Source organism: Papilio polytes, unplaced genomic scaffold (assembly GCF_000836215.1).
Source record: "Papilio polytes unplaced genomic scaffold, Ppol_1.0 DF823510.1, whole genome shotgun sequence".
Taxonomy (NCBI): domain Eukaryota; kingdom Metazoa; phylum Arthropoda; class Insecta; order Lepidoptera; family Papilionidae; genus Papilio; species Papilio polytes.
Genome location: NW_013525694.1, coordinates 1372887 through 1397263, shown reverse-complemented (window position 1 = coordinate 1397263; position 24377 = coordinate 1372887). Strand labels below are relative to the sequence as shown.

The window sequence follows — 24377 nt, the reverse complement described above, 5'->3', positions numbered from 1 at the left end:
TTCCGCATGGACATCTCTAATGGCTTGTTGTGAAATCAATGTTGCTAAATTACATATCGGAACCACTTTAGTCTCTGTCGGAATCCTTTTCAAACGTCCGGCTCGTTCGCATTGTGTTTAGAGTGTATAATTTTAGGCACGTTAGTTATTTCTATCTAATTTTTAATATATTTGTTTTATTTCAAACCCAATTTATATGGTATGCTTAGGGTTGTCACACTATGAATAATAAATAGCAAAAAAAAACTACTCCAAATAATTTTCTTTTTTTTTCGTTAAAAAAAATTAACATTTGTCCTGCTGATAACTATTATATCTCTTTAAAGGGGGAATCAAACCTAAAAAAACTAATTGAAACAATTCTCAATTCGATTAATTCAACAACTACACCGCGATGCCAAGGTCGTTTTCGACAACCGTGGCCCAGATTTACCTGTCGATCCGTCACTTTTTTTGTCGCGCTAAAAAAAATTAACTTAACCCTGAGTTTTCACTGCCTAAAATAATACAAAACGTATTAATAATACTCAAAATATAACAAAAAATACTTATCGCTTATTGAAATGGATTCATCACTTGTCAATTTTGATCTTTAATAGGTTCCTAATATAAAAATAATCACATGATACGAATCACATACTCGTAATTGGCATTATAATACTCTAATTATCCCATTTAAATAAACCGTCGTGAAACCTTCTTATGTCGGGAATTGACTGACGCGATGAGATCGCAACAAATATAGGCAGGTGTGGGATGTTTTCTTAATTAGATTTCTGCGAAAAGCATTAGAACCTTAGAACTTTTTAACCCAACAAAAGTTTTTAAATCGCCTTTTGATGTAAGTGGTTATTTATTTGTAGTTTGCAACTGAGCCGTTGAGGTTAATTCAGAACTTGTTATCGTATTATAGAATTAACATAAATTGACACCTTTGTGTATGTAAGTCCAATATTGTCTACACCACACATATATCGGTTATTACAGAAATGTATACAATCTTTTCAGACGTATATATCATATCGTATGATAAATTTGATGTATTCTACATATCTTAGTCAACTTTAAATCACTCTTCAAAATGATTATTGCACATTGCAATTATAATCAGGGTAAAATAAGATACAAATAGATATTATAAAAAAAAATAAGTATTAGATAACAACATTTAAATAACATTAATTAAACATTAAAAAAATGAATAGTCTAAAAACATTACTGGAATAATAATAAATAACATTTTATAATTATAATAATATACTCTATTGATTAAATTAGTATTAAACCGTATAATCTGTCCTTCAAACCTCTATACACATTCAGCGGGTACAGGGGTATATTTTAATCCTGTGTCGTTTAACGTAGTCACCACCCACGCGTCTTTTGGTACCTTTCCTGACTGCAGAAGATGCACAGCGGCGGCCACGTTAGCACCACTCGTGTAACCGACGTACAAACCTTCTTTCTCACCAATTAAGTTCTTGTACTTTATGACCTCTTCGTCTGTAACGCTAACTGTGCCATCCATATAGTCAAATTTAAAGAGATTTGGTACACACCCGTAACCAGATCCTTGAAGTAAATGCAATGGTTTCGTGATTTCCTTTCCTTTGATAGGCTCCGAGCCGGCTGGTTCCACTACAAAAGATAGTAAATTTGGATTCTTTTCTTTCAAATACTTTGAGGTGCCCGTGAATGTACCGGCGGTTCCTACGGTAGCTACGAAAACATCTACGTGGTGTCCTGTTTGCCGCCAAATTTCAGGTCCCGTCGTCGCGTAATGTGCATCTGCATTAGCTTCATTATTAAACTGGTTTACAAAGTAGGCTCCGAGCTCATCGACTAGCCTCATCCCCTCTGCTTCGGCTTGTTTGACATCAGCTAAAGTGACATTACCGTATGTGCCTTCCACTTGAGGAACCCGGACGCACTTTGCGCCCAAGGCTTCCATATGTATCGCTCGTTGAGCACTGTTACCTTTGGACATGGTGAGTGTAAGAGGATGACCGAGCACAGCGCATACTACCGCAAGTCCGCAGCCTTGGTTACCAGAAGTCACTTCCAGGACGGATCCGCCGGGTTTTAGCTGTCCGCTTTCTAGCGCCTTCCGTATCATGTACAATGATGAGCGGCATTTAATTGACGCGCCCGGATTCATAAACTCGCATTTTGCCAGAATACGACCAGGACCCGGGTACAATCTGTCAAGAGCGACAATCGGAGTTTCGCCGATGAGGTCTAGGGCTGATGCTTTGATTTCGTTAGTGACACCGTTTTCACTGATCACTCCATTAACACCGTTAACAGCTGCCATCATTTGTAAGACTGTATATAATAAATTGTTTAGTAATAGTAAATTACTCGAACGTGTCTCAAATCAAACTGATAGTTGCTAACACATGTGTTTGTTTAAATCAAAACGGGCCACGAAGGTCGACGAGAGTGCACACGGTTCCGTGGAGTCGTAACTACACTCGGGCGCAAAATAAGCTGAAGCAATACTGAGCCAATTTAAAGCGGAGTGTACAATGGATATATTTTATGACTCCGATAAGAATAGTGGCGATTACGGCAATACAAAACAATTTGTTAATTAATATACATACTCATAATATTATCTCGTCGTCATTACGTACGTTCGCGACGTAACCGTTTCACATCTATTCTTGATAACAATTAAAAACAAACTCTTAGCCAGTCCGAACGAACAAGCTGCCAACTGAATTTTACGAAATGTCAAAGCGATCGATGCCTATAGATGCGTTGCCTACCTTTAATCTAAGTGGCCCAGATATACCTATCGATCCGTCAGTTTTTTGTCACGCAATAAAAAGTACTAGTAAGTAGTTTTAAGTACTAAGTACTACTAGTAAGTACTAGTAATTAGTAAATTGGAATATTATTTAACCAAGGGTTTTTCACTGCCTAAAATATGTTGTTTCTGTCCAAATTAACATAAATAATGTTTTCCACTTGTGACGGATTCATTACTTGTCAAGTTTTACATCTAATAGGTTTTAAATAATAAAATAATTACATAATACGAATCACAAAGCCATATTGGACCGTTAATTATCCCTTTTAAATACTGTCGTTATATTTATGGCCGGAATAGGGAATATGGACATGTCTTTTGGCATATATTATTGCTATAAAACATATAAGATTTACACTTTTTTCTAAATATTATTACGATTAAATAATGAAATTTAATTATTATAAGTATCTGTTTTATTTTTTTTACTTTTGGTGGCCATGTGCTAAAACATAAAGCTATTAGTGGAAGGTCCACGTTGTCCTTTTGACGCTGTGTTGCCAATACAAAGTACATATCTACTGTAATTATTTTTTTTTTGATAAATTCACTATTGAAATGTTTCGTTTATTTATTACATAGGTCATCACCAATCAAACACTGATGTTCACACCGAAGTGACATGAGCGGATACGGTTGTCAATGACGTCACAGAAGCCGGCCGCGCTTAAGTGGCACGAAAATGATAAAATTTTTTTTACATTTAAATATACCACATACTTTATTAAATCGATATATAGTTAATTCCTTTTTCTGACGTATAATTCTAATTGCATTGTTTTAATTCTTTTTTAAAAATCTACGCGTATTGTTCAATTTTAAATCACTTTCAAAATAATAACTCTACCTTGAAAAATTGTAAATTAGAGTTAAACAACCTCGATAAATCGATATTAAAAATCAGTTATGAATAACAATTTATACAACATTTAAAAAAAATAAGAATATCAAGAAAAAAATTAGCCCAATCACTACTTTTACAAGAATAATATTACAATGCATTATACAAGGATCACATTATAACCTATTATCTGGATTACGCAGTTTCCTCGGGTACAGGGGAGTATTTTAGTCCCGTGTCGTTCAATGTAGTCACCACCCACGCGTCTTTTGGCACCTTTCCTGACTGCAGGAGGTGTACAGCGGCGGCCACGTTAGCTCCACTCGTGTACCCCACGTACAAACCTTCTTTCTCACCAATTAATTTTTTGTACTTTATGGCCTCTTCGTCTGTGATACTAACTGTGCCATCCATATACTCAAATTCAAATAGATTCGGTACACATCCATATCCAGATCCTTGAAGTAAATGCAATGGCTTCGTGATCTCCTTTCCTTTGATAGGCTCGGACCCATCTGGTTCCACTACAAAAGATAGTAAGTTTGGATTCATTTCTTTCAAATACTTTGAGGTTCCCGTGAATGTACCGGCCGTTCCTACGGTAGCTACGAAAACATCTACGTGGTGTCCTGTTTGCCGCCAAATTTCAGGTCCCGTCGTCTCGTAATGAGCCTCCACGTTTGCTTCATTACAAAGCTGGTTTACATAGTATGCTCCCAGCTCATCAACTAGCCGCGTTCCCTCCGCTATGACTTCCATAACATCAGCGAATGTTACTTTACCATATGTGCCTTCGACTTGAGGAACCCGGACGCATTTAGCGCCCAAGGCTTCCATATGTATCGCTCGTTGAGCACTGTTACCTTCGGACATGGCAAGTGTGAGTGGATGACCGAGCACAGCGCATACTACCGCGAGACCGCAGCCTTGGTTGCCAGAAGTCACTTCCAGGACGGGTCCGCCAGGTTTTAGCTGTCCGTTTTCGAGCGCCTTCCGTATCATGTACAATGATGAGCGGCATTTAATTGACGCGCCTGGATTCATGAACTCACACTTTGCCAGAATACGACCAGGACCCGTGTACAATCTGTCAAGGGCGACAATCGGAGTTTCACCAATGAGGTCTAGGGCTGATGCTTTGATTTCGTTTGTGACACCGTTTTCACTGATCCCTCTGTTAACACCATTCGCACCGTTAATAGCTGCCATCATATATAAAACGTTTTTAATACTTTTAGTAATAGTAAAGTTAGTCGTGTGTCAAATCAAACTGATGCATGTCAACACCTATGTTTCTTTAAATTAATGCAGCCCACGAACGACGATGAGAGTGCACGTAAATCCGTGGAGTCGCCAAAAACTTTAAAGGCGCAAAATAAATAGAAGTAATGCTGAGACAAATTTAAAGCGGAGTGTACTGGGTTTGTTTGAGTATTTTATATATGTCTCCGATAAGATTATCTATAGTTAATCTTCAATATTCATGCTATCTATAGCTATAGCTTGCATATTACTATTACATAAATGATTGATTGAATATTGATAGTATTTCGAATCTTGTATATGGATTTCTGTGTACGTGGGGAAGCAATAAGAAAGGAATTCACAAGTTCATACACTAACGGTCCAAACGGTGGTATGTTATTTCTTCAGCAGAATTATTTGAAAATTGACACGAAAACTTTTAGGTGTATCGGTAACTACATGTTTTAATATTTTTAAACACCAAAAGTTGCGGGAAACAGGTAGTACCTATACATAAAATATCGCGTAGTCATTATGATCGTATGCTACGTGACCAACGTATAGTATGTATGTGTGATAGGAACATCAAGAATTGTTTATTAGATCGTGCGTTTCATTTCTAAACTAAAGACATACATGTCAACAAATTACATTATGTTTGCACCAACTGGCAAAACACACAAAAAGTGCAAATGTCTGGCCACCCCTCGGCAGCGGGCGATTATGTCACAAGTGGCAATTCAGAGATGTTTGACATTCTGCTATTTTGATTCAGACATTCAAGTACATTTACATAGCTAAAATGTGTTTTATTGCAACGAGAACACGGTTTATTTTTATTCATATCCCTGCCAAATTCAATTCTTATAGACTCAAACAAAAATAAACTCTCTGCAATTTTGTTAAAGTGCAATTTTTAAGAATCAGACAAATAGATTTGTTCTAGTAGCCTTGTTAATGTGCACAGAAGACCCACCAGATGTCAATACGAAGCCGGTCTATTGTTAACAAATATGGGTACAATTGTGAACAATGCTTTACATTATTGTATTTAGCGACGGTGAGGAGGCTGAACAGGCCAAATGTCAGCTATTTGATAATTGGGGTGTTCATCGGTGAAAAGCACCAATATGATGTTTAAAATATAATTGTAACATACCAATTTCAACTACTTATTGGTTTTTACATTTTTTACTTACAAACAAATCGAATTAAATGCAACCAAATATACCTGACGAAAGTTTTCGTGACTGCTTCTTAGATATACTTACTAGTTTTAAAAGTTTAATGTTTGACGACCATTAATGTCGAGTTTCCTACATTATAATTATTGAAATGGTATCTACCACCCAGTAGCTTTAACGCCTTATCTATTGTGAAGTTTTATGCTCTTATTCTCCTCGTATATTATTGGTTGTGTTATCATTAGATATCTATACTAATACACCTTACAAACAATTAAGAAACTTAACATACAATCTTACAATTTTTTTGACAAAACTTAATCTTAATAGAAAAGTTTAAATACATGAATAAAAATAACTTAATAAACACTCCAATTCCTTTGTAAATTCTTCTTCGTTAGAACTGAGAAGTGTTAATTAAATAACAATCTATACTTATTGACTTTGGAGTTATGATAATAAAAAACAAACATATTTAGAAAACCATGCAATGGGAAAACTCCACGGATATTGCAAATATTGTAATGTAATAAATAAACATGGCGGTTGAAAACCGTGTGCAAAATCGACGAGCATGGCAAATATTGAATCTATTGTAAATAAGAAGACTCTACTCGGCACTAGCTAATCTACATAAACTTTTCAGTACTAATTGCAACATTTTTAAGCATGATTTACTCATATTTTTGTGGCAAATAGAAACGAAATACGTATGTGTCGGTGTTGAATTACATTAAATTAATCAGATAAAATTCGTTCTTAGTATCGGAAACTAGCAACCAAAACATGTAAAACCAATACAAAAAAAATATAACTAATAGGTAATTACCATAAATCGTTGTTAGCTTAAGTTGTATTCCATGTCGTACATACATTGTGTCAAATAATTCATTGTAAAAAGGATAATTTGTTGAAATGCGAGCCATTACCGCGCGGGCGTAGGTACGGAACAAGTAACAGAGAAGACAATCCGAGCATCATTCCCACGGGCACGCACCTGCGCGGACACATTCTACGGTACAACACCGATATATTGTACAGTGACCATTACGTACTCAAAAACAGGACCTGTGTTCAGAAATTAATTAGCAATGTGTCATAGCAAATTTTAAAACGTTAACACAATCACGCTCCCCTTAACAAACTATAACATACTAGCTTTCGCCCGCGACTCCATCCGCGTGGAATTATAAAAAACAAAAGTGAGTAGCTTATGTGTTCTTCGAGACCATCCTGTAAGGCTATGCCAAATTTCATTGAGATCCGTTCAGCCGTTTAGGCTACAAACTTTAACAAACATCCATCCATCTAAACTTTGCATTTATAATATTAGTATGATATTGTAATTTATTTCTTAAATGTAAGAAGCGCTTTACGTTAAAACAGAAACAATATGCAAATAATTGAAGAAGTGGAAAACAAAAGATAAAATCGCAAGTTTTTTATACTTCGAGTCTGGCTGTCCTAGTAATTGGGACCGCTAATCCTTGACATTTTTAGAACTTAACCGTGGACTCTTAAGTTTGTCTTCGAAGGGGATAAAGTCTTATATTTGTATGGTCATCCTAGTATAAGCCCGCATTCCTCGTCGCCTACACAGCGTCAGATGAGCGCGGCCGGCCCGGCGGGGCATTCAGCATCGGATCTCACGCCGCACAATCACTTGCTTTGGAACGCCGACGTAATTTGGGATACGTTTTCATTAAGCTAAGACTAAGACTTCTCACGATCTTTTTTGCCAAAATGAATATGAATTGTGCTGAAAAGGGATGAACTCCATTCATTATTAAATTAGGATCGATTATCATATTTACGTTTTATAATTATTCTTATATTTATATCTTGCGCATTTCAAAGCTATGTTTATTGAATGCATGAACTTTATTATATTAAAATATCGATTCGTAATTAAAACATACAGCTTTGAATAAAATATCAATTTTAGCAAGAAACATTCTTAGCTAATTAAAAACACAATAAAACTTAATTTATTTAAATGAAATGATTAACAATAAAAATTTTACATTATACATTACTAGCTTTGGCTCGCGACTCCGTCCGCGTGGGATTAAAAAAAATAAAAGTGCCTATGTGTTCTTACATCTCTATCAAATTTCATCGAAATCCGATTAATCGTTTCGGCTACAAACTCTAACAAACATCGATCTATCCATCCATCCATCCATCCATCCATCCATCCATCCATCCATCCATCCATCCATCTAAACTTTCGCATTTATAATATTAGAGTAAAGTATGATAGAAATATTTATTTTCCACCTTTGATTACTCTGTGTTATTAACGTCGAGCGCCTTGCAAATATTGGAAAACAAATTTGCCAGTATCTTTTAAGCAGGGACAGATAGACGAAAATACTTAGAGTAGATAACAGTAAAAAAATACTTTCAAATTGTATAGTACACGATATATTATAGTTTTTTCGATATTCAAATGAGCTGTGATTCGAAGCGAATTTTTCTATAATGACATGGAAGTTATTCTGGTTTTATCTTCTTACAACATTTACAAATGATTGTTTCATAATAATAGATTTTAAAAGTACTTAAAAATAGCAGTATATCACAGGAAGTCCAATTGACGTCAGTTGTCCAGTCAATCTATACAAACGAGCGTATTCCTGTGTCACATTGTTACTCCAAATTACATCAATTTATAACTAAGGGGATCCCTATTATTTCATATCTTGTAACATTCTATACAAATAGACACATTATTCGTTAGATTGCCAATAAAAAGTAAACATTCAACATTTACGATACCTTGATTGATACGATTCTTTGTCTTTGCAACGATCAAATAGTTTTACAATAAGAGATTAGAAAAGAGAAAGAAAGAGTGGTGTGAAATACGTATCGCAACGTATCTCAAAGATTACAAATAGAATGATATCAAAGTGTAAATACTATGATAACAATGTCCTGCCACAATAGTTATTACAATTACTACAAATAAAATAGCCTTAAAAATATCTATCTTACATAATTTAATTCCAATATTTTCTTGCCTAGAGATTTTATGTAATCTCTGTTTAATAGATCAGTTAAAAAACATCCATCGCTACATTTAAACGTTCTTATTTATAGTAGAAATCAAATCTTCTTTGTAAAGAAACAATAGCAATCTGACCTTCCTTAAAGCGAATGGTTTTTATAGTTAAACATTTCCATTCGTATAATGGAACGCACTGTATAAATCCGTAGGCAGGTTAGGATGCACCTGAGTATTTCACGGAGCGACTCGCCGGCGCCGTACGCCCTACAGCTTGACCCCAAGCCGCCCACAGACCTCAACATCTCGTCATTAGACATGACATACTTAAAATATGCAAGAAAACTTTAAAAATTATCACATCTTTACACCGACTTGAACAGCGAGCATAATTACAGCTAATTATACTCGTAAATGGTTGGCTCAATTAACTTATAATTCAAAGTCATGATGATTGTCAAGTTTCTGAGTCAATTGATATTAAACGAGTATATATGTTTTGTTACATGTATATTGTTGCACTCTCATTCCAGCTTGGAATAACTACGTACTCACGAACAGTTAATAAAACTTTATTGTCTAAAACTTTGTATCGTCAAAAAAAAAATAGTGGTTTATTTGCAAATAAGTCAAGGATGGCGACAGTTTTAATACATCAAGGCAAACTTCGAGGAAAGAAATCACAGAATAACAATGGATTTGAGTATTATGAGTTTTTGGGAATACCCTATGCAAAACCACCAGTAGGAGAACTCAGATTTAAGGTAATGAAAATTTTGTATAATTTTATTATGTTAATATGCACATATGCAAATCAACTCATACTATGAAGTTTATGAATTACAATTTCGACTTGATCGAGCGACTATAAAGATTCATAACACTCGTATTATACAATATCTGTGGGACGCATCATACCTATCTGTTTACAATAACTATTCAAATTAAACATGAACATATTTGTTATTTGTTTATATAATAAATATTTCTATAGCTTCATATCATTTATTTTCCAAATAAGCAGTCGATAAATACAAGAAGCAGTGAGGTAAATTAATATTTTACAAAAACCAATGCTACGAGATAACAAAAAATGCATTTCATGCTTACGATTCAATTCTCAATATAATATACTAGAAGCTAAATACATAATTACAAACACAATTTAACTTTACTTTTTTTATTTAAGAGTCCACAATCTCCCGAAAAATGGGTCGGAGAAAGAGACGCTACAGTGGTTAATGAAAACAACATATCACTGCAACTTGATATGAGCAACAATAAGATTGTCGGAAGCGAAGACTGTCTGTATCTTAACGTATATACTCCCAAGATACCTGATGGAGAATCCGAATTACTCCCCGTAATGGTATACATACATGGTGGGGGTTTCGTAGTTGGAAATGGTATTTTAGATAATGTAAATGGACCAGATTTTCTTATAGAACACAATACAGTCATAGTTACAATCAACTACAGATTGTCCGTTTTAGGCTTTTTGTGTTTAGATATACCTGAAGCAGCTGGTAATATGGGATTGAAAGATCAAGTCAAAGCTCTCGAATGGGTGAAAGATAACATAGTAAATTTTGGAGGCAACAAAGATAACGTTACTATATTTGGAATAAGCGCTGGTGCTGCATCTGTTGAATATCATATGGTGTCACCCAAAGCCAAAGGTCTATTCCATAAAGAGATTTTACATTCTGGCTCCAGCCTTAATCATTGGGCAGTTAATTATGAACCAAAGAAGCTAGCAAATCAACTGGCCGCAAATCTAGGTTACAAAGATACTTCAGAAGATGCGAAAGCTTTAAAAGAATTTCTAATGACTATCCCAGGACCAGATCTAACAGCATCTGCGACACAAGTGTACGAAAATGCAGAAACAGGCGGGATTTTCTTCGGTTTTGTACCAACTGTCGAAAAAGATTTTGCGAACGGAGATGCATTTCTTACAGATCATCCGTATCGCTTACTAAAACAAGGTAATTTTATTAAAGTTCCCGTTATCAAAGGATTCTGTAACAGAGAGGGTTATTTAACCTATGTGCTTAAGCCTAAAGCAATATCAGATATCCAAGAGAATAAAAACTTTACTGACTATTGGTCATTTGAATTAGATTTAGATGACAAAATTAAATATAAAGAACAGATGAAGAAGAGTTATTTGAAGAGCATTAAACCTGGAGACGACGAAGACAAAATTGGAATAGATTTCTTCAGTGATTTTGATTTTGTATCTGGAATTTGGACCAGTGGCAAGCTAATGGCTCGACAAGGGGTGCCGGTGCGATTTTATGAATTTTCTTATGAAGGAAAAATTAACTTTTTCAAACTACTCTTTAATATAGAAAGATCTGGAACAGCCCACGGCGATGACCATACATACGTCTTGTGTCATGAGATCGCAAAGGAAGCACACGAAAGTGATTTAGTTATACGAAACGCTATGTGCCGGATGTGGACTAATTTTGCTAAATCTAGGTATTTTTTTTAATTTTAAAAACTCCTTTGTAATAATTATTGCATTGATTATTCATTACTACATACATTGATTGCATACTACCTGGCTATTACATTCATTATTTATTTTTTATGACTATAAATATGTTCCATATTATAAAGATTCAAACCGAGGCAGAGGGAAAAAAAACAGCTATAGATACTAAAGTGGTTTCTAGCATAACTAAATATTTAGTTCTGGATTTTAGAAAGTATATAATAACGTTTTAATTTTCAGTTGTCCTACACTGGCTGACAATGTGGGAGAGCTAGTCGAATGGCCCATGTACAAGGAAGATCAGCCTGCATATCTGTCAATTGATAAAAACATCGAAGTACTAAGAAACTACGACCCGATTAAAATGTCAATATTTGAAGAAATTTACGGAAAATATGAAAAATAACCTATAACAATTATATGTAATGCAGTAATCACATTATAATGGCGGGATAGAAAAAAATATAAATGTTTATTACAGCATCTTTACGTAATGATAAAATGTGTAACAAACTATTGTTATTGGTTTTTCTATGCCTATATGTATGTATATTAATAATGATTACAGTATTTTTATTTTAAGATAATCATGAAATCGCTTAACATTTTAACGGAATGGTTTGAATAAAACTCACAAGGATGCCTCATTGAGAAAATATTAACAAAAAATAAGTTAATGGTGTCATTATTAATGAAAAAAATTGTGCAACCATCTTAAGACAACCTATTCGGAATGTCACGGTTATATGCTAGATTCTTGAATTTACAAAAATAAGTTCCATATCAATGAACAAGAGTTATTTGTTCGGCCTATATCCATGCCTAAACTCAGATTGTACTGAAACATGGACACAGCTCTAAGAACGCCGCAGAAGGTTTACGAAACACAATCTATTCGTACAAAACTAAAAATTCTGGATTTTTACTAAAATTTTTACACATAGTCTAGTATGACATTTTTATTTTTTTAAGTCGAGTTTAGCATTACACGGTAATTACATAGAGATAATAAAATTATCAACAACTTTAGATTGAAATGAAAATAGCAAATTATAATTTTATCGGTGTATAAAAAATTATATACGATAATGTGCACGGTGTCAGTCGGTTAAGGAAGCTCATTGAAGATGGCCACATTGTCCATAGAACAAGGTTTACTAAGAGGCGGCAAATCAACAACAAACAATGGATTTGAGTATTTTGAGTTTTTGGGAATACCATACGCAAAGCCGCCTGTTGGAGACTTAAGATTTAAGGTACGATTTAGAGCGGGCACACACCTTTGATTGAATTATCGCAGAACTGTTGTATCGTTTTTTTTTGTTTTGTGTCTGAATGGCCACTGTTTGCCTTCAAGAGGCATTTACAGATTCACCGGGCTTGAGGTGGCCGAGCGCAGATGACCCTTAGCCTATACCTCGTTTATGAGTAACTAAGCTTGAGAGCTCCCTCAGGAGCCTTGGCTCGGGTCGTTACTCTGCTAGCCCATTGTCTCGCTTTGATTCCTATGAGCTTATATCGAGGTGCGGAAATTACTCGATTTTTAGTTGTGCAACTAAAAAGTTGGATTGGCTGCGAAAAAATTGACTATAGTTGTGCTATAGTTTATTCAAACTTGTACGCCCGCTCTTAGTATTATATGTTTTAACACTATTTGATGACTATGTATTAATCGTTATTTATTATCATATATGATTTACAAAACGATATAAAAACCTTTTATCTTTGTACTATATCCTGTTGACAGATACTGAATATTTAATGTTGAAACTCAATACAATTGGAGTAGAAACATCGAGTTATCGACATTAGTATTTAAAGGTTTTTGACCTAATATGCACTGACAAGTTTTAACCGTATTAATGCTAGCATGGAAATAATATATATTCTTTTGAATTTTGTTCTTAACCTTGCACCTTGGATTTAATGTTTCTATTTAGCTCGAAGCACTTGTCACAAACAATAATTAATCGAATATTTAGGGCATGTCCCCCACTGGCTGATATAGGCACAGATAGCTTAAAAATTATGTCACTGTCAGATAAGGGAACAAAATCCGGTATTTCCATCACATAATTTACACGTTGGATTGTTATCAGATAATTTACAATTTGGTGGGTCAGGCACTTAGCCTTCTACTGCTATTAGTCGTCGGAAAAGGAAAGATTTAAAATGCATGATAAGATCTAATAACAATAATCATGCTTAAAACGAAAGGAATTGTCAAAGTTCTGTGGCTATCTACCAGATACGTTAGGAGATAGTCGCCGATGAATGTGTCAATTGTTTTTGTACGACAAAGATTTCCATATCCAAATGACTTTTACCTCCAACTACATAACAATCCTTTCAGAGTCCTCAACCGGCAGAAAAATGGGACGGTGAAAGAGATGCGACAATCTCAAGCAAAGAAAATACAGCGTTACAAATGGATTTGATCGAGAGTTCTGGAATTGGGGGAAGTGAAGACTGTCTCTACCTCAACGTTTATACTCCAAAAATAACTGAAAACGAGTCAGAATTGCTTCCAGTAATGTTCTTTATACATGGAGGTGGATTTGTGCATGGAAATGGCATCCTAAAGAAAGACAATGGTCCAGATTATCTCATCGAACACAATACGGTTATAGTCGTAATCAATTATAGAGTATCCATTTTAGGATTTCTGTCTTTAGACATCCCAGAAGTAGCTGGAAATATGGGTTTGAAAGATCAGGTCAAAGCTCTTGAGTGGGTGCAAAATAACATAATACATTTTGGTGGTGACAAAAATAATGTCACCATATTTGGCACAAGCGCCGGTGCTGCGTCCGTAGACTATCTTATCGTTTCACCAAAAGCGAAAGGACTTTTTCATAAAGCCATCCTCCATTCAGGCTCTTGCTTAAATCATTGGGCCGTTAACTATGAGCCGAAGAAGTTAGCGTATAAAGTAGCCGAAAAATTGGGATACAAAGGATCTTTAGAAGATGTCAATGCTTTAAAAGAATTTCTGTTAAGTATTCCAGGATCGGATCTAACAGAGACTGCCTATAATATTTGTCAAACATGTACAGATAAACATCTTTTATTTGGATTTGTTCCAACAATTGAAAAAGATTTCGGCAATGGAGAAGCTTTCCTAACAGACCATCCATATCGCTTACTGAAAGAAGGTATTTTCAATCAAGTACCAGTTATTAAAGGATTCTGTAACAAGGAGGGTTACTTAATGAACGCTGTTAATCCCAAGGGAATATTAGATGTGTTACAGAATAAAAACTTTGTTGATCATTGGCCATTTGAACTGGACACAGATGATAAAATCAAATACAGCAGGAAAACGAAGACGTTACTCGCTTATACAAGGAATATACAACCTGGAGATGACCATGATAAAATAGCAATTGACTTCTTTAGTGACTTAGACTTTGTATCAGGTATTTGGATAAGTGGAAAGCTAATGGCTCGAAAAGGAGTGCCTGTTCGCTTTTATGAATTCTCTTATGATGGTAAAATAAACTACCTTAAAATGTTATTTGGTATCAAGAGGAATGGTGCAGGTCACGCTGATGACCATTCTTACATTATATGTGAAGATTCAACAAAAAAAGCTCATGGCCTTGACCTCATTATACGAAATACAATGAGTCAAATGTGGACCAATTTTGCCAAAACGAGGTACGTAACTTTTCTTAGTAAATAACTATAACTTATGACTGAAACTTCGGGATCAAAAATAATTCTTTTATAATAACCATATTGCATAGTAATGCTAGATTAAAAAAAAAATCTAATGAGCATAACAAAATTAAAAAGCCATTTATTCAAAACGTCCGTTTAAAAATATATAATATTTACTATTACGTTTATGTAATTTACTGTTTTTAATTTTTCAGTTGCCCAACTCCGCAAGACAGTTTAAATAATTTAGTGGAATGGCCTGTGTATACGGAAAACAATCCCGTATATTTAAGGATTGACAAAAAAATTGAGGTACACAGAAACTATGAACCACAAAGAATGGCTATTTTTGAAGATATTTATGAGAAGTATGAAAAATAATCAGCGCGATAGCTGAATTTCCAGATATTAAGCAAGATTTTTTATTATAAAAACCATACCCAAAGCAGTGTTACATTAGAATGGAAAATGTGAACACAATCTTTTTATTTGTAAATAACTGAAAGCTAGTGCTAAAAATTTCATCAGTGTACAATTTAAAAAATCTAGTAAAAAATATAGTCTATGCATTATGTAGTATTCTAATGATGAAAGAATTTTTGAAATCCGCCAAATAGTTTTTGAATTTATCACTTACATGAGTAAATCTTTCATCTTTATATTAGTAGGTTTCAGAAATAAATTATACCAAAATAAACATTTCATAAACATATCTTTATTATATTTAAATTTTTCATAAAAAAATGATGTACACAGTAACTATGAACATAACATGTGTATAATTTCTATCCATATATTAATTTCATCCACATAGAATTTTGAGTACAAAATTATAAATTAGGTACTTATTAATAGTACTTCTTGTATAATTCTTCATATAATTTAGTTCTTTTCGGGTAAGGATTCTCTTTCATAGTCAGTTTATCATCAATGAATAAGTAATTCATTTTATCAGTAACAGGTTCCCACTTCATAGTGATAATGTCATCCACTTTTGGTGTTGGATCGCTAAAATAAAGGTAAATAAATTAAATTGTATGTACATAAATTGCTCAGTAGTTAGTTTAGGATGTCGTAATAGGCTGTAGTAATAGGATGTAGTAATAATCAGTAATAATAATAAAGTAGTAAAAATATGTGCTAGATGTGGAGTTGGGGAAACTGTAGCCCCTAAAACTACTACTACTTAGGATGTAGTATTAGGGGAAACTGTAGCCCCTAATACTACTACTACTTAGGATGTAGTAACCCTGCAGGACTTAAAATATACATGTTCGATATAAAATTATATATCAATGGCCTTGATCTGACATCTCAAATGACCTTTTGAGAAAAACCTATTTGAAATGAGCACTTGAGGATTCAGAAGCTAATGTAACACATCCTCCACCTACCCTATAAGATAGAAGTACTTCCCTTGACACATTTTGGTGCAAAAATTCATTTAAGTACTCAGTGTCAAGTAATGTCATAGCATAAAGAAATGGGAATGTGAAACTTACCCGAATTTAGCGAAATTCGTCCACATAGTGCACATTCTATTGCGTACCAATTTATCAGTTTCAGTAATTTCATCTTCCTTAAAAATATCACATTTAATCAAATAACCACCATCATCGCCATGACAAGCTCCTTCTCTATCAATGTTTCTAGTCTTCTTAAAGTAATTCAAATTACCATCGTAGGAAAACTCATAGAAATACACAGGGGAATTATTCTTAGCAATCAATGAAGTCGCAACATACACACCCCCAAGAAAATCTACATCAGTTAAAAAATCTATAGCATAATAATCAACATCTTTGTGTGTTTTTTCATCTTCTAAATATACTTGCTTTAGCTTCTTATCAACCTCATCCTGCTCCATACTATCAAAGTTGAAAGGCAGTTCCGATACAAATGATTTAGTATTTGATATATTTTCTATTTTCTGAGGATTAAATGGAATCATTACAAGTCCTTCACGTGTACAGAATCCACTCATAAAGGGGACTTTAGCAAACTCACTATTGGATAACATATCATAAGTGGATTTATTTACAAACTGTTCCCAGTCTTCGGATTTTTCTATAGTGGGTACAAAGCCAAAGGTAATTCCTCCACGGTGACTACCCATTGCAAGAGCGATCATAGAAGATTGTATTAATTCTTTTATGGGCATTTCCTTTAAACATTTCAACAAATCATCATTGTTTTGTGGAAACATCTTCTTAATCATTGGTATTTTGTAGGCCAATTTTTCAATTGCATTATTTTGTGCCCAGGGCAGAAGAGTTGAACCAGATTGGGCAATAGCTTTGTGGAATAAACCCTTGGTTGTAGGAGACAAAAGCAGATATTCAACAGATGCTCCACCAGCACTTACTCCAAATATAGTCACATTTTTTGGATCACCACCAAACTGAGCTATATTATTTTGTACCCATTTAAGTGCTAATACCTGATCTTTTAAGCCCATATTACCACTAGCACATTTTTGGCCCAAGGATAAGAATCCCAGTATGCCTAATCTATAATTCAAACTGACTACAACAACTTCTTTTTCAATCAAATAGTCTGGACCATGTAATGAATCATCAGTACCATTACCAAATAGAAATCCACCTCCGTGTATGAACACCATCACTGGGAGCTTGGGACCTTCCTCAGGAAGATGCGGTGTGTACACATTCAAGTAAAGACAATCTTCATCACCAATAACTGTTCCAGTGGCCCTATCATATTGTGCACAAATGTTACAGTCCTTTGTTGCATCTTTCACACCTTCCCAAGGCTCTGGTGGTTCGGGAATCTAAAAGAAAACAATGTTTAATGTAATAATAAATGTAAAGAAAACAATGAAAATCTATAAAAAAATAATGTCATGAATTTAATGAATATAAAATACAACTTTATACTCACACAAAACCTTAACTCGCCTACAGGTGGTTTAGCGTAAGGTATTCCCTTATATGTATAAAACTTTACTCCATTTAAACTTTGACAAACTTTTCCCCTCAATTTACCGTCGGTCACCGTAACTTCTGGTGCAGACATTTTAAATACCTAAATGTCAATGTATTTTTAATTTCCTTTTACTTTTGTAATATATTTTAAGGATGACAAAAATATTTTTTTCTGGAACTCAGATTGTTTTTCCGTTTTCGTGATCGAATAAATTAGACGAATATTATAATTGTAAATTTTATGCTTCTATGATATGACGAAAATCTTAATTTAATTGTTTGTTCCCAAATTATCCTTGTATGTGTGAAATAGAAGATATGTAAAGCCTAGAAATCACTGGAAATGGAATGTCTATTTGTCCTTGTCAAGCAAGTGTCAAGTGTCAACTTGTCATTTTTTATATTTACGTTCCTTTCCACGGTACACTATCGCCTTTAAAAAATCGACTTTCCAAGGAGTGTTAAAGTAATCTAAACACAGTTATGTACATAATATTTAAGATAAATGTTTGAAAAGGCATTGCTATCTATTGATGAGAAAAAGTAAAATACAAAACAATTATTTAAGAATTGTGGATATTTTGCCGGCTACAATTTTTTTTGCTGGATGACAATCCTACTTTGTCGCAATTTTCAAATGCAAAAAAAGGGAAATAATAAAGGACTAATGAAGGTGTTATGAAAGTGAACATTCTATTACATACACTATTCACAAACACGTCTTCGTATTTTTGAGTCCTGGTTAAACTGAATCCTATTTAATTTTATTACTCAGACAAATCTGAGATCAAATTGCATTTATTTCCTTGTTCTCAAGCCAAAACATAATAGCTTGTGATGTTTTCGCATTAAAGTCTATAGATTAAGTGCATAAATGATTTTTATCGATGCAGCGCTAAAATTAATCAGCAAGGTTGTTCTTTTACAATAATCAGCGAACTGTGACTTTAGAGGACGTAAATTCTCACACGTGACGAGACATTAACTTTGTTAAAATACTCGTAATTTTCACACTATTGTCGACCTGTAACAAAAAACACACCCATTTCATATTTATATTTACAAGAAGAATGAATATCAAGTTACAATATACGTGACTCTGTTAGGTGGTACTAAAGAACAACTATAGGTTAAAATTTGCCATTATCATTAAAAATTTGAATATGCCTACGGTTTCCACGGAGCAAGGGATGCTGCGAGGCATAAAATCAAAAACTGACAATGGATTTGTGTTCTATGAGTTTTTGGGTATTCCATATGCCAAGCCGCCGCTGGGTCAACTGAGATTTAAGGTATGATATTGATTTAAAAAGTTTTTTTTTTAGTTTTAGTCGATTATATAAGAGATTTTAGTGAAAGATACGATCATTCAATGATGCTCGTTGTAAAGGTGGCATAAGAAAAGGATTTTTTTTTAAATGTTGAACTCCAAATTAAATCTTTAACACGTAATTTAATTTTTCTTTCTTTACTCTAATCCTGTTCAACAAATTTAATGACGACTCTATTTAATCTCATTTGTAAACCAATTTACTTTTCAAATTAAATACATAGTTCCGTTTTAGAGTCCTCAATCTCCAGAAAATTGGAATGGCGTGAGAGATGCAATAGTGGTTGACAAGAACAAAGTGTCAATTCAATTAGACTTAATTACTGGTCGAGTTGTGGGAAGCGAAGACTGTCTCTACTTGAACGTCTATACTCCTAAAATACCAGTGGACAAATCTGGAACATTACCAGTAATGGTCTATATACACGGTGGTGGTTTTATCCGAGGCAATGGAATTTTAAAAACACAATATGGACCTGAATTTCTCATCGAACATAATGTAGTTATTGTCACAATCAACTATAGGCTTTCTGTCCTAGGATTTTTATCCTTGGATATTCCTGAAGCAGCCGGTAATATGGGTTTAAAAGATCAAGTTAAGGCTCTTGAGTGGGTCCAAAATAACATAATAAATTTTGGTGGTAACAAAAATAACATTACTTTATTTGGGATGAGTGCAGGCTCAGCTTGTGTTGATTATCATATTTTATCACCAAAATCTAAGGGTCTATTCCATAAAGCTATTCTTCAATCGGGCTCCTGTCTTAATTACTGGACGCTTAATAACGATTCAATGAAATTAGTAAATCTGCTCGCCGAAAATTTGGGATATAAAGGATCACTGGAAAATAAAATCGATCTCAATAACTTCCTTTTAAATATTCCTGGAACAGCGCTGACCACGTCGGCTACTCTGATAGCCGAAAATTGGACGGCTGATGGGCTTTTCTTTGGATTTGTTCCTATTATCGAAAAAGATTTTGGCAATGGTGATGCTTTTTTAACTGAAAAACCATATCGATTATTAAAACAAGGTAATTTCAACCGAGTACCTGTTATCAAAGGTTTTTGCCAAAAAGAGGGTTATTTAATGCGTATTGTGAGTCAAGAAACAATAACACGGCTTCTGGAAAAGAAAATGTTTACTGATCGTTGGTCAATCGATATTGATGTTGAGGAAAGAATTAAATACAACGCTCAGCTGACTCAAGCTTATTTAGAAGACATTACACCAGAAGATGATTATGATACACTTGCAATTGATTTCATATCTGATTCCGAATTCATCTCTGGCATTTGGATTAGTGGAAAACTGATAGCTGGTCATGGTGTACCTGTACGTTTCTATGAGTTTTGTTATGATGGAAAGATCAACTATTTCAAACGACTTTGTAATATAAAGAGTAAAGGTGCGACACATACTGACGATGAAAGTTACTTGTTTTGTCATCAATTCTTGGAAGCAGCTACCGGACAGGATTTAATTATGCAAAACGTCATGACCAAGATGTGGACTAATTTTGCTAAATCGTCGTAAGTACTTCAATAGAAGTTCTCACACCACAAAATTAAAAGGCAGGCGGAGTTTTCCCGCGATGTTTTTTTAGGTTTTTTTTTTAAACTTTACACATGTTAACATGACTTCTAATATTATTTTTATTTTCAGTTCCCCTACTCCAGAAGATAGATTGAATACTTTGACTGAATGGCCCGTGTTCACAATAAGTAATCCTGTTTCGTTGAAAATCGATAAGAAAATTAAATTACTGAATAATTATGAACCAAAAAGAATGAAGATTTTTGAAGAAATTTTTGAAAAATATGAAAAATAATTCGATGTAACTTTTTAACTTATTTTATTTCATAATTCTTATTTTTATTTAGGTTCGCGTATTAATTATAATTTACAATTTACACGCACAATGTTCATATATTGTGTGTGTTTGTACTCGACTACTGTTTTGACTGGCGCTGAATTAAAACGACAAAATTCATTAAAATTAAGTCATTTACAGTTCAGAAAGACAACTTTCAAAAAAATAAGAAGTCAGCAGAAAATAATTAAAAACTAAACCATAACTTGTTTAAATTAGCGAAAGAAATATAACGTAAACTAAGTTTTTATAGCAATAGGTTGCAAAGAGCAAGGTATTGAATAACTTTTCATCCGAATACCATGGACATCACCAAAGGAACAGCAGCAACATGTAAAAAAAATCATAATTTTACAGGGTAAAATATTCACAATTTTTCGTTGTTTTTATCGACACAATGAGAGCGTACCGAGTTCCATCAAACCGATTCAAACTCAGCAATGAGATAGCCGGATGCACACCTGTGCGCGCCGCGAGCTGCGACCCGCCATGCCGTGAGAACCGACATCTCTGACAGCCTCCGCGTCATCGACAGATCGCGAAAACAATCAGTTTGTAATCTTACTAATATTTACAACACAATTATAAAATGAGAAAAGCAATCGCCAATTTTAAATTACACTTCTCATTACCAATAATAGATTTAATTCCAAAATACACATGGCTAGTAAAACTTGACACAGGCGAAATGTATAATTTAGAAGTGAATTAGCAGCTTAAGGCAATCAGAAATGAATAGTTCATCTAATTGTCGACTTAAACACCACTTCATAAGATGTAATATAATTTATTTGTCATCAAAACTGAATTTGCACTGTATTAAAGCTTTACAAAGTGAGGTCTGTTGTTATTTTGTACGCTTCGAACATCCGCGTAGGACAATTACCGCAACTTTTTGTTATTCGATATGTAACCACGTTAATTAAATATTCAAGATATTTTGTACACAAAACTCGATAATAAAATAAAGAAAATGTTTAGATTCCAAATAGCTTGTAAGGATAAAATATATAAAAAGTACTATACAGTATATAGTATTGTTTGAATTTAAAATGTTTTCCAAATAATAAAAGGAAATTCTTTTTTAATGTACCTTTTTATTATCATTAATAAAATATTAAACAATACTCATTCACATGTTTTTGTTAAATTTTTCGTATAATCATGAAAAGGTTTTAAATGTTTTATAATTACCGCTTGCCGTAAATAAAATCAAAAATTCACTGTTAGTAGAGTAGATAAGGTTTTTTATTTCATCTTCTTTAGGATTTTATTTCTTGTAATATTAAAATCACTAGAAGCTAAATCCGGTAAATACTTAATCTTTGGTCACCCTATGAACACACGTGAGTCGTTTGCAAAATTCGTTTCGCATTTGTCCGTGTGAACCTGTGGGCTGAGATCCCTTTAACATTTTTCCACTTTAAAGTTGAATTCTTTTTATGAGAATTGCAAAATGCTTTGAAGGTAACAAAAATGGAGGACCCTTTTAGTAGAAAAAAAAATATTGTTTGACGTAATAGTAAAACCTATTAGCCAATTTTTTTTAGATATCTTGATTGATTGTATGAATTATGCCTATATATTAGTTTTTATTTTTTTATAACATAAGGTGGCAAACGAGCAAGCGGCCACCTGAATCCGCCAAAATGGCGAAGCGACCGCTGCCCATAGACATCCGCGATCGCAGATGCGTTGCCTACCTTTATTCGACGGAGGAGGAGACGCACATAAAGAGGATTGCCCCTTCCTATGCATCTCCTCCACCGTCAAATCCACTTCCCTTCCCATCCTCTGCTTATAAGAAAAGGATGGTAGAGAGAAAGGAACTTAAATTAGGCCTCCGGCACCACACTCATCAGACGAAACACGGAATTGCTTCCAGTTCACGCCTGTCTTCTGTGTGGTCGTGGTATAACACCGGGCGTGCCGGCCCATTCGTGCTAAGATGTTAAAGCGGGCACTACCACTGTAAAGTGCCTATATTAGTGCTTAAAATATGTTAAAAGATAGTACTTTAGTTCAGAAACTCGTGCTTAATCTATCCTAAAGGACGCACTAAACGTGATTGACTATGAATTTAGCAGTAAGGGTAAATTCTTGCTACGATTATTACCACTTTAATGTCTTACTATTATAGCCGTAGTAAAGCTCGGACTCATGAATATAGAAAACATAGAATGTATTTAAATCGATAAACATGGTCTGTCAGTAGATTGATGAAAGAAATAATGGCGTAACATCCCTCGAGTGATGTGGCTGGGACGTTTGGACCGACGCCCATATGTTGATAGCCAATTATATCGCTGAATGCATATATTTTAACTTTGCATATGCCAATCTAAAGAGCTGTACTCGTTATATCAATAAGTATTAACGAAATAACAATAAACGATTATAAAGAAACCGTATATTCCACTTAAACGAACCATACAACTAATTAGGTAGAATAAATAATTACATTCTTAATATATTATTGAGGTTTTGGGGATTCATTGCCAAATATATATGTGCAATATCTCAGTTTTCTGGCATATTTCTATTCTCTCTACGCTTATACATTTTATATTGAAATATAAAGCGCTGCATGAAACCATGATGTACCCTCTAGTAACAAAATGAACGTGATTTGGCGCTAGTGGGCGGCGTGCGTGTTCGCAATTCGCATTGTTCGCGCTGCGCAGACGCAGGTGTGCCCGAGACTGGCTGGCGCCAATCGCATTCCTCCGGCGGTCACAGCGTCGAGTATTCCGCGTGCTTGCTGCAGACAAACCTAAAAGGAATACCATACAACTGCCAAAACATTCCTAAATAGATACTGCGTTTTTATTCAAACTGTAAAAGTATTTGCTTTTCTAATTTTTCTGTGTGATCAGTAGGTATTATTAAATACCAAAAGCAGTAGGAATTATTGTTGTACTAATTGAATCTCCAGTTCCAAGTGGCATAGTTTTCAAGCACAGCTGG

General features: G+C 34.2%; 6 protein-coding genes across 6 annotated transcripts; 3 read left to right on the top strand and 3 right to left on the bottom strand.

Annotated features, from left to right (window-relative positions):
- Positions 1-1210: 1210 nt before the first annotated feature.
- On the bottom strand, positions 1211-2531 carry LOC106104687 (putative inactive cysteine synthase 2). Its single transcript, XM_013284818.1, has one exon. It carries the CDS (start codon positions 2315-2317, stop codon positions 1310-1312), a length of 1008 nt encoding a protein of 335 aa, XP_013140272.1. The 5' UTR covers positions 2318-2531; the 3' UTR covers positions 1211-1309.
- A 741-nt stretch (positions 2532-3272) lies between these two features.
- LOC106104579 (cysteine synthase-like) lies at positions 3273-5051 on the bottom strand. Its single transcript, XM_013284655.1, has one exon. It carries the CDS (start codon positions 4866-4868, stop codon positions 3852-3854), a length of 1017 nt encoding a protein of 338 aa, XP_013140109.1. The 5' UTR covers positions 4869-5051; the 3' UTR covers positions 3273-3851.
- A 4494-nt stretch (positions 5052-9545) lies between these two features.
- Positions 9546-12157, top strand: LOC106104685 (esterase E4-like). The gene is made up of 3 exons (XM_013284815.1): positions 9546-9859; positions 10285-11582; positions 11839-12157. Exons 1-3 carry the CDS (start codon positions 9590-9592, stop codon positions 12002-12004), a joined length of 1734 nt encoding a protein of 577 aa, XP_013140269.1. The 5' UTR covers positions 9546-9589; the 3' UTR covers positions 12005-12157.
- Positions 12158-12679: 522 nt separating this feature from the next.
- Positions 12680-15865, top strand: LOC106104686 (esterase FE4-like). The gene is made up of 3 exons (XM_013284816.1): positions 12680-12854; positions 13952-15258; positions 15477-15865. The coding sequence occupies exons 1-3, from the start codon at positions 12726-12728 to the stop codon at positions 15640-15642; spliced, it is 1602 nt and encodes a 533-aa protein (XP_013140270.1). The 5' UTR covers positions 12680-12725; the 3' UTR covers positions 15643-15865.
- An 89-nt stretch (positions 15866-15954) lies between these two features.
- On the bottom strand, positions 15955-18568 carry LOC106104673 (esterase FE4-like). The gene is made up of 3 exons (XM_013284797.1): positions 18163-18568; positions 16764-18052; positions 15955-16269 (listed from the first exon to the last, which is right to left on the bottom strand). Exons 1-3 carry the CDS (start codon positions 18295-18297, stop codon positions 16110-16112), a joined length of 1584 nt encoding a protein of 527 aa, XP_013140251.1. The 5' UTR covers positions 18298-18568; the 3' UTR covers positions 15955-16109.
- A 368-nt stretch (positions 18569-18936) lies between these two features.
- On the top strand, positions 18937-22339 carry LOC106104569 (esterase E4-like). The gene is made up of 3 exons (XM_013284644.1): positions 18937-19498; positions 19772-21069; positions 21203-22339. Exons 1-3 carry the CDS (start codon positions 19370-19372, stop codon positions 21366-21368), a joined length of 1593 nt encoding a protein of 530 aa, XP_013140098.1. The 5' UTR covers positions 18937-19369; the 3' UTR covers positions 21369-22339.
- The last annotated feature ends 2038 nt before the right edge of the window (positions 22340-24377 follow it).

Excerpts from the sequence above, each read along its gene's own strand:
- LOC106104687 (XM_013284818.1), bottom strand. The coding sequence starts at position 2,317 with ATGATGGCAGCTGTTAACGGTGTTAATGGAGTGATCAGTGAAAACGGT.
- LOC106104579 (XM_013284655.1), bottom strand. The coding sequence starts at position 4,868 with ATGATGGCAGCTATTAACGGTGCGAATGGTGTTAACAGAGGGATCAGT.
- LOC106104685 (XM_013284815.1), top strand. The coding sequence starts at position 9,590 with ATGTTTTGTTACATGTATATTGTTGCACTCTCATTCCAGCTTGGAATA. Across the intron at positions 9,860-10,284 it reads TAGGAGAACTCAGATTTAAG|AGTCCACAATCTCCCGAAAA; the intron begins GTAATGAAAATT and ends TTTTTATTTAAG. Across the intron at positions 11,583-11,838 it reads ACTAATTTTGCTAAATCTAG|TTGTCCTACACTGGCTGACA; the intron begins GTATTTTTTTTA and ends TTTAATTTTCAG.
- LOC106104686 (XM_013284816.1), top strand. The coding sequence starts at position 12,726 with ATGGCCACATTGTCCATAGAACAAGGTTTACTAAGAGGCGGCAAATCA. Across the intron at positions 12,855-13,951 it reads TTGGAGACTTAAGATTTAAG|AGTCCTCAACCGGCAGAAAA; the intron begins GTACGATTTAGA and ends CAATCCTTTCAG. Across the intron at positions 15,259-15,476 it reads ACCAATTTTGCCAAAACGAG|TTGCCCAACTCCGCAAGACA; the intron begins GTACGTAACTTT and ends TTAATTTTTCAG.
- LOC106104673 (XM_013284797.1), bottom strand. The coding sequence starts at position 18,297 with ATGTCTGCACCAGAAGTTACGGTGACCGACGGTAAATTGAGGGGAAAA. Across the intron at positions 18,053-18,162 it reads TAGGCGAGTTAAGGTTTTGT|ATTCCCGAACCACCAGAGCC; the intron begins GTGAGTATAAAG and ends GTTTTCTTTTAG. Across the intron at positions 16,270-16,763 it reads ACGAATTTCGCTAAATTCGG|CGATCCAACACCAAAAGTGG; the intron begins GTAAGTTTCACA and ends CCTTTATTTTAG.
- LOC106104569 (XM_013284644.1), top strand. The coding sequence starts at position 19,370 with ATGCCTACGGTTTCCACGGAGCAAGGGATGCTGCGAGGCATAAAATCA. Across the intron at positions 19,499-19,771 it reads TGGGTCAACTGAGATTTAAG|AGTCCTCAATCTCCAGAAAA; the intron begins GTATGATATTGA and ends GTTCCGTTTTAG. Across the intron at positions 21,070-21,202 it reads ACTAATTTTGCTAAATCGTC|TTCCCCTACTCCAGAAGATA; the intron begins GTAAGTACTTCA and ends TTTTATTTTCAG.